Raw genomic sequence first — 9,453 nt, forward strand, 5'->3', positions numbered from 1 at the left:
AGCCCTCCTGCAGTGCCAGCTGTGCTGCTGCTGCAGCAGGGATCCTGCACAAGGGGGGTGTTTTCCTCTGCAGCTCCAGGGCTGCTGCAGATGGGCCTGGGCTCCCTCTGGCAATGCAGGGCAGCAGAAAGCTGCTCCTCTGGCAATGCAGGGGGCAAAGGCTGCTGGGGTGTCCCAAAGCTCAGATTGGATCCAGGTAGGAATGCTTGGCTCCTCCCCTGGGCGCAGCATCTCCCCATGGGATGCTGGAATTGGATCAGCCCTGCAGGGACACTCAGTGGCCATGGACAGAAGGTAATTAATAATTAATGGCCCATGGACAGCAGAGATCTCCTGCAGGGAGGATTGGCTGTGGCAGAGATAAAGAAAAGTGCCCCAAGAACAGCACTGCCCCAGCTCTGACAGATGGGAATAGAACACACACATTTATCTTGCAGTCTAGGACGGGGTGTGGATGGGGGCTGTGCCCCAGAACGAGCCCTCCATGGGCACAGCCCCTCCAGCCCCAGCACCCTGTGCTCTCCTAAAGACGATTAGCGCCAGGTTTATTCCAGAGCTACCCAGAGAAGGTCAAGGTCCCTCCTCACCACAAAAACCACTGCTTCAGTGGACTGTGAATATTTCTGCTTAAGTTTATATAAACATAACTGACATAATATTTTCATAAATATCAATGTGTTTTTTAAACAGCGTCTCCTGAGAGTGTGGAAGCTGCTACTGAACCCTGAATGGCAGAGAGGAGTCGGGAGAGGCCTCTCTGGTCTGCTCCTGCTGGAAGGTGCGGGACAGGGTCTGTCACAGCCCCAGGGCAGGAGCAGCCCCTCCTGTGGTGCTGGACAATGCCTTTTCCTGACCCAGAGATGGGGCAACTGAGAGGTGTTTTAAAAACTTTGATTCCATTTTCAGTCTCATTTGAAGGGTGAGACAGTACAGATGTTATAATTCACTCCATCACAATCAGAAGCCAACTATTTCCTAATTACAATACACTGTAAGAGTTTCTTGGCCTGCCAGCTTTAGCCACACCATGCTGTAAATGCCTTAAAGCCAATTAGCTAAAATCACCCCTTGTGGGTGTCACTACAGTGCATCTTTCACAGTTCTGTTTCTCCAAAGTATCTCATTTACAAGGCCACCCTTTGAAACTTGTTTCTAGCTCCATTTCTCTCTCAGCAATGTCTGTTCATTCCATGGCATTTCCAAGCCAGCATTTCTTGTCTCAAAGTTTGCACACTGTGTGAGCCTTCTGTCAGGCTTTGAGAACACTACAAATCCATTTCCCACACTCTGGGGTCTGTTTCATGATGGGAATGCCACTGTGACTGTCTCATCCCCAAAATGTTCCTTCTGTCCCCTACAGACAAACTCAGTTTCCTTCAAAACATTCTTTGTCCCTTGCGTGTTACCCTGGCTCTTAGCCCAAAGTTTTCACTGCCCATCTACTACCGACCACTTTTGCCTCCAAATTGCCAGCTCGCTCTTGTGTCTGCCTCATTCCTGGGGCCCTGACCCTGGTGACCGCAGGGACGTGCCCAGTCACAGGGAGAGGGGCTGCCAGGGCAGGGTGTGGGGCCAGGAGGAGCCCCAGAGTGTTCAGGGGTGCTGGGAGCTGCTTGGAGCCCAGCTGTTCATGGGAAACAGGGCACGAGCACAGAGCGGGTGTTAAAGCTCGGGGCTTTCTCAGCAGAGCCCTTGTGGGGAGCGTGAAATGTGCTCCTGCAATGTGCTCCTGAGGGTGCCCCACGCTAACACAGGCGCTCTGCTACGAAACTGTGAAAAATGAGTATTGTATGATTGGCTTTTTGCAAATATACAAATGAGAATTATATGTGTTGTGTTAGAAACCGATGCTGTATTAATTCTCTTAAGTAGTGTGTTAAATATAGTTGTAGATTATAACAAAATGTTAAAATAGAAACTATGCTATGTAGGATACTTTTTTAAAGAAAGGACTCACAGTGAGATAGCAGCCACAGGACACCTGAATCTATCAGAGAAAGAGAATTTATGCTCCATTATCAGGATAAACTAACTTCTTCTGCCTTGCTCAGCCATTCTTAATCAGGATTGAGAGGAAGAAGCTGACAGTGCCCAGACAGAATCCTGTGTTTGAATGGAATTTATGCATCATGGATGAGGTGTACGAATATGCAACAGGCTGTTGCTTTTAAGGGTTAATCCTCTGTTAACGTGGGTCTTTTTTGGGCTTATTTTGCCCAGAAAAAGATACCCGAACCATCTGTAACTCTTTGTTTTTATTATCTCATGTTGTCCTAATTCAAATTGTCCCAATTATTATTACTCTAATTGTATTACTATTTCTATAACCATTTTATTGCTATTAAACTTTTAAAACTTTAAAAGCAAGTGATTGGCATTTTCAAAGAAACAAAAGATGGGTCAGTGTTGCAGCTAACCTCGTGAGTGGAACACAGCCCCCTGCCTCAGGGAACCCCATCCTGCAGAGACACCACTTCCAGCACTTCCAGCACTTCCAGCCCTATCCCGTGGGCAGGACGGGGTTTGCAGCCAGTGCAGCCTCCTCAGTGCCAGCCAGGTGTGTTGGAAGGGGTTTGCAGCCAGCCAGGTGTGTTTTATTTGCAGGGAATGCCCAACGAAGGCAGGAATGATGAATCTGACTCCATGTTCTCAGAAGGCTAATTTATTACTTTATAATACTGTATTATATTAAAGAACAGTATACTAAACTATACTAAAGAATACAGAAAGGATACTTACTGAGTGCTAAAAAGATAATAATGAAAACTCGTGACTCTCTCCAGAGCCCTGACACAGCTTGGCCCTGATTGGCCAAAGAGTGAAAACAACTCCCAGCAGAATCCAATGGAACAATCACCTGTGGGTAAACAATCTCCAAACACATTCCACATGAGCACAGCACAGGAGAAGCAAATGAGATAAGAATTGTTTTCCTTTTCTCTGAGGGCTCTCAGCTTCCCAGGAGAAAAATCCTGGGCGAAGGGATTTTTCAGAGAATGTGAATGCCACACAGGTGTGTGCTGGGCTGTGGGTGATGGAGAGAGGTGGGGACACTGACACGGTGATCAGAATCCCATTTCACTGTGGGACATTCGTGGTGATCAGAATCCCATTCACTGTGGGACATGGTGATCAGAATCCCATTCACTGTGGGACATGGTGATCAGAATCCCATGTCACTGTGGGACACTGACGGTGATCAGAATCCCATGTCACTGTGGGACATGGTGATCAGAATCCCATTTCACTGTGGGACATGGTGATCAGAATCCCATTTCACTGTGGGACACTGACGGTGATCAGAATCCCATTTCACTGTGGGACATGGTGATCAGAATCCCATTTCACTGTGGGACATGGTGATCAGAATCCCATTCACTGTGGGACATTCATGGTGATCAGAATCCCATTCACTGTGGGACACTGACAGTGATCAGAATCCCTTTCACTGTGGGACACTGACGGTGATCAGAATCCCATTTACTGTGGGACATGGTGATCAGAATCCCATTCACTGTGGGACACTGACGGTGATCAGAATCCCATTTACTGTGGGACACTGACAGTGATCAGAATCCCATGTCACTGTGGGACACTGACAGTGATCAGAATCCCATTTACTGTGGGACATTCATGATGATCAGAATCCCATGTCACTGTGGGACACTGATGGTGATCAGAATCCCATTTACTGTGGGACACTGATGGTGATCAGAATCCCATGTCACTGTGGGACATGGTGATCAGAATCCCATGTACTGTGGGACATTCATGGTGATCAGAATCCCATTCACTGTGGGACAATGACAGTGATCAGAATCCCTTTCACTGTGGGACACTGACGGTGATCAGAATCCCATTTACTGTGGGACATGGTGATCAGAATCCCATTCACTGTGGGACATTCATGGTGATCAGAATCCCATTCACTGTGGGACACTGACGGTGATCAGAATCCCATTTCACTGTGGGACATGGTGATCAGAATCCCATTTCACTGTGGGACATTCATGGTGATCAGAATCCCATTTACTGTGGGACACTGACGGTGATCAGAATCCCATTTCACTGTGGGACATGGTGATCAGAATCCCATTCACTGTGGGACATTCATGATGATCAGAATCCCATTTCACTGTGGGACATTCATGGTGATCAGAATCCCATTTCACTGTGACATTGGGAATGTGGGCATGGTGATCATCCCATTCACTGTGGACATGGTGATCAGAATCCATTCCTGTGGGACATGGTGATCAATCCCATTCACTGTGGGACACTGACGGTGATCAGAATCCCATGTCCTGTGGAACTGTATCAGAATCCCATGTCACTGTGGGACACTGACGGTGATCAGAATCATTTACTGTGGGACACTGACGGTGATCAGAATCTTTACTGTGGGACATGGTGATCAGAATCCTGTCCTGTGCACTACGGTGATCAGAATCCATTCCTGTGGGATTTTTTTATCCTGATGTTTCAGCCCCCACAGCTGCTGCTAAAGCCCAGCTAAGGCAGCACAAAGGGCCTTGCATGGTACCACAGGTGTTTGATTGCTGCAGCCGTGCAGGGAGGTGAGCAGCTCCCAGGCACACACTCGTGCAGGGTCCAGGTCTGTCTGTCCCCAGGGCCAGGTGACCCTGGTGTCAGGGCAGGGCAAAGACCAGGGAATGGGGAGGGAGCAGCTCCGGGACACAGGCACAGACACAGGGACAGGGCAATCCTGTGCCCAAAACCAAGGTATGACAGCTTTTGGGGACGCTGCTTCTGTCCTAGGGGCCTAGGGGATGCCCCCAGCGTCCCCACACACAAATGTTTATGTGCTGTCTTAGGGAGACCAGCAATGTGTGCTGCAGTGAGTGGGTCACAGTCACAGACACAAACTTATGCAAATAACAGCATCTCTGGCCTGCAGGGTTCGATGGGATTTTCTTTTTCCAGTAAACCTGTTTGATTGAATCTCCTTGCAATACAGGTCTAATTTTCAAAGTTCTTTTGCTTTTGCCAAGGCATCCTGTTATCAAGTCTCTGATGTCAACCCGGTCCAGAGTCCCTGATCTGTCCTGTGTCCCCCAGCACCCAGCACTGGGCCTGCCTGGACACCCTGGTGTGCCCTGGGCTGGGTTCCCTGCCCTGCTCTCAGGGGGAGGGTGATGCTGATCCTCTGTGGAGCCTGTGGCTGCTGCTGGCACTGCTGACCCTGACAAGGGCTCTCCATCTCCTGCCGTGCCTGCAGCCAGGACAGCAGGTCACAGCTGGGTCAGCTTTGATTTGTGTCCCCTCCCTTTACACTCCCCATTTCAGACACTGAGCCTGACACCACAGAGTGGGCGTGCAGATTTCCAGAGCTGTCTGGGGGCTGCTGCTCATGACCTGGCCAGCCAGCAGGCACTCGGCTTCCTGCAGTTCCAGCCAGAAGGTTGTGCTGGTCACGCAATTCGTTCACTTTTTCCAAATCAGAAGTAATTTTTTGTGATTCATTGCCTATCCAGACGCCAATAGTTATCCAAATTCCATCTGCTTACGCCTGTCTGCATAGGCACAGTACAATGGGACAGAAAAGGAAGAATAACGATAAAATAATTCAAATATACAAAGCAGGGGTGCACGATGGAGGAGCATCCCTGGGAAGCTGTCCTCAGCTGACCCGGCCGGTGGCGTCTGTTGTGTGAGCTGGTGACTCCGCACGGCGACAAACAAGCAGGGAACGGAGAGCGGCACGGAGCGGCACCGGAGCCGACCCGCTGGGCGGGAGAACGGGCACGGCGCCACCGGGGACACGATCGGCCCGCGGGGGCGGCGCTGCAGCGCGGGGGGACGGACAGACCGCCCCGAGCCCGCCCCGAGCCCGCCCCTTCCGCGCCGGCGGCGCGATGGAGGCCGGGGCGGCGGGCACGGAGCCGGCGGTGCTGGTGGCGGCGAGCGAGGCGGAGGCGGCGGTGGTGGCGGAGGCGCTGCGGCTGCTGCGGATCGAGCCCTCGGCCGTGGGCGATCCCAGCGCGGGGCGGGCGGGCGACGCGGAGGAGCCGTGCTCGGTGCGTGCGGCGGGACCGGGCTCGGTGCTCGGTGCGTGCGGCGGGACCGGGGCTCGGTGCTCGGTGCGTGCGGCGGGACCGGGCTCGGTGCCGGTGCGTGCGGCGGAACCGGGCTCGGTTCCGGGCTCGGTGCTCGGTGCTCGGAGCGCCCCGGCCCCGCTGAGCTCGGTGCCCGCTCCCCGCAGAGGAACGCGCTGCGGAAGCGGCGGCGCTGGCAGCGGGTTCTCGCCGCCCGGCGCGGGAAGCGGCGGCAGGAGCGGCAGCGCCGCCGGGCACGGCGGGCAGCGGCGGACGGGGACGGCCCGGGAGCGGCGCTCGGCAGCGGCCCCGGCGGGCCCGGGCCGCCGTCCCTGCGCCGCGGGAGGGTCCCGGCCGCCCTGGCCACGGAGCGGCTGCTGCGGGCGCGGGCGGCGGGGCCGCGGCTCTGCGTGGACCTCGGCGTGGGCGGCGGCATGAGCGAGAAGGTGCGGGGGTCCCGACAGGCTGCTCGGGGGTTCTGGGGCTGCTCGGGGGGTTCTGGGCTGCTCGGGGGTCCCGGGGGCTGCTCGGGGGGTCCCGGGGCTGCTCGGGGGGTCCCGGGGCTGCTCGGGGGTCCCGGGGCTGCTCGGGGGTTCTGGGGGCTGCTCGGGGGTCCTGGACACGCTGCCCCTCCCTCCGCGTGTGCCGGTCCCTGCCGCGGGGCCCGGCGGAGCCGCCCCGAGCCTGCCGCTGCCGTGTGGCCGAGTTCGGCAGTGATCCCGCAGCCCAGCCCCGGTCACCGTGCCGCCGTGTCCCCAGGAGAGCGGCCGCCTGGCCTCGCAGATCCGGCGGCTCTACGGGGCGAACCGCCGCGCCGCCCGGCCCTTCTGGCTGTGCCTGACCGGGTTCGCGGCCGGGACGCCCATCTACGAGCAGTGCTTCCGCATGAACGACGGCTTCGAGCGGTACCTGGTGAGGCTCTGGCCGCGGGGTCGGGCACAGCCCAGCCCCGGGCTCTGCATCTTGTGTACAATAGTCAGTTGTTGCTGCTCTCCCTGTCTCAAAGCACCCCGAGAACTTCTGATGAGGAGAGAATGTAATGGGGTTGTTAGGTGTGTTGATCAGTGCCTAGGACAGAAACATTGTCCATTTGGAAAAGAAAAACCCCAGGTCACTGGAGATCTGTAGGATCTACAGGACCTTTAGCAGTCTGTGTGTCCAAAGCAGCAGTGTCAGTGCTGGGATGTCTCTGTGTCTGGGAGGGGGCTTTGTTCTGGCAGCTGTGCCTCAGGCTAACGGGCTGCTTCACTCTGTCTTGTGTTTTCGAGATGGATACAACTCCAGAGAGTTACCTGGACCTGTTTCCTTTGGAGGCCATTGTTTATCTCACTCCTGACTCTGAGAATGGTAAGTGTTTCACTTTAGGAAGGGAAGAGCCAGGGCAAAAGGCTGACTTTTAGAAATTTCTGTTTGAGGCCATTCCATGCTTCAGGCAAGTTGTTCCTCACTGGGCTGTCTCATATGGCATGAGCCATACTGTGTGCTTGGATCTGGTGCTAAATCTGTGCTGATGGGACCTGTGTGCCCCAGGCTGCTGCCCCTGAGGCGAGGAGGCTCTGCCCAGGGCTGTCCTTGGGAGGGCTGTGCTGGGAGAGCTGTGCTGTGGGGTCACTGCTGCTCTTTGCAGTGCTGCAAGACATCGACCCGAGCAAGGTGTACGTGCTGGGAGGGCTGGTGGACGAGAGCATTCACAAGGTGCGTGGTGCCTGCCCCGTCAGCAGGCACATCCCGCTGCTCTGCCTGCCTCCCCTGGCCCATTTCCCTCAAATTCTGCCTGGAGCCGGCAGCGAGCCCGGAGAGGCTGCAGCAGCACCAGTGTGAGCCCCGGGGCAGGTTTTGCTCGAGCCCTGGGGCAGGTGTGTCTCGTTGGCCCCTCGGGCCGCGTGTGAGGCCGTGTGTCCGCATGTCCGTGTGTCCCTGCAGCAGCTGACCCTGCAGAAGGCGCGGGAGCAGCGCCTGCAGACTGCCCGGCTTCCCATCCGCGAGTACATGGTGAGAGCGCCCAACTCCAGGAACTACCACTCCGAGACACTGGCCATCAACCAGGGTGAGGGGCTGCTGGGGCTGGGGGTCACAGGGGGCTGGGGGCTCACACAGGGGATGGGGGCTCACCCAGGGGCTGGGGCCTCACAGGGGGCTGGGGGCTCACACATGGCACTGGGGGCTCACAGGGGCTGGGGCCTCACACGGGGGGCTGGGGGCTCACACAGAGGGCTGGGGGCTCTTACAGGGGGTTGGGGGCTCACAGAACACTGGGGGCTCACATGGGGCTGGGGGCCCACACGGGGCTGGGGGCTCACACATGGCACTGGGGGCTCACACAGGGGCTGGGGGCTCACACAGGGGGCAGGGGGCTCACAGGGGGCTGGGGGCACTGGGGGCTCACACAGGGCCAGCTGCCATCACCTCCCTCGTGTTTGGTGGGTGTGTGGAGTGCTGGCAGCACTGTCACAACACGTGTGTGACCAACACCTCTGTGCCCTGACAGTGTTTGATGTCCTGTGCACCTTCTACGAGACACGGAGCTGGCCGGCAGCCCTGAGGGCTGGGGTTTCCTCGGGGAAGGGCTACGTCCTCCCGGACACAGCGGATCAGGTGCAGACACCCCGGAGCACCACTGCTGCCCAAGGAAATGCTTTATTTCATGGAGCGGAGCTGCACAGGCAGGAAGCACCAGCGTGACCGTGCACAGCAGACAGCTGTTTGCAGCAGGACCTCGTTGGAGCAATACCTTCTACCTCAGGACTGCGGTGCTGGACATGGCCGTGCCCCCGAGCAGGAAGGAGGAGCCCGGGATCAAGTGAAAACTGACAAATTCAGTTCTTTGCTTCTTTGCAGCTGTTCGTTTGTGACTCCTGCACCCACGCTTGTTCTGAGGTGGGGAGGAGAGCTTTAGGGTGTTTTCTGCATTTCGTTGAAACAGAGTAAGGTGCAGTAGGGGTTGCAAAGCTTTTGGGCAAGGGAGAGGCCCTGCCACGGGACGGGAGAGTGCTGCTCCTGCAGGAGAAGGCGGGATGGGGAGCAGCTCCCAAGGGCACCGTGGCCCAGCAGCTTAAACCCACTGACACTTGGTGGGTTGTCGAAGCCTTTGGCTAGTTGTACGCATCTAATGTAAAATAAAAGGTTTAGATCCCCATTGTGTCCCTGCTGATGGGTGGTGCCTCGTCACAGCTGGCACACCAGTGCCCTGAGCCCCGTGTCCCTGCTGGGAGGCACCTGGGCCTGGCTGTGCCCTGCACAGAGCAGGGTCAGGTGCCAGGCCGCAGCAGGAGTGTGTTTGGTGCAGCTGAGCTGACGCATTACCTCAGCCACTGCTGCCACAGGAGCCCTGAAGCCTCGTGGCCAGTGGCAGCAGGACCTGCAGGTCATCTGAGGTAAGTTTGGTTATGTGTTTTCA

At 56.2% G+C, this 9,453-nt stretch overlaps 1 protein-coding gene across 1 annotated transcript; it reads left to right on the forward strand.

The window, feature by feature from the left end:
* The first annotated feature begins 5,876 nt into the window (after nt 1-5,876).
* TRMT10B (tRNA methyltransferase 10B) lies at nt 5,877-9,185 on the forward strand. Its single transcript, XM_030968674.1, has 7 exons — nt 5,877-6,038; nt 6,224-6,502; nt 6,816-6,968; nt 7,325-7,403; nt 7,684-7,751; nt 7,980-8,103; nt 8,545-9,185. The coding sequence occupies exons 1-7, from the start codon at nt 5,877-5,879 to the stop codon at nt 8,736-8,738; spliced, it is 1,059 nt and encodes a 352-aa protein (XP_030824534.1). The 3' UTR covers nt 8,739-9,185.
* The last annotated feature ends 268 nt before the right edge of the window (nt 9,186-9,453 follow it).

Source organism: Camarhynchus parvulus, chromosome Z, assembly GCF_901933205.1.
Source record: "Camarhynchus parvulus chromosome Z, STF_HiC, whole genome shotgun sequence".
Taxonomy (NCBI): Eukaryota; Metazoa; Chordata; class Aves; order Passeriformes; family Thraupidae; genus Camarhynchus; species Camarhynchus parvulus.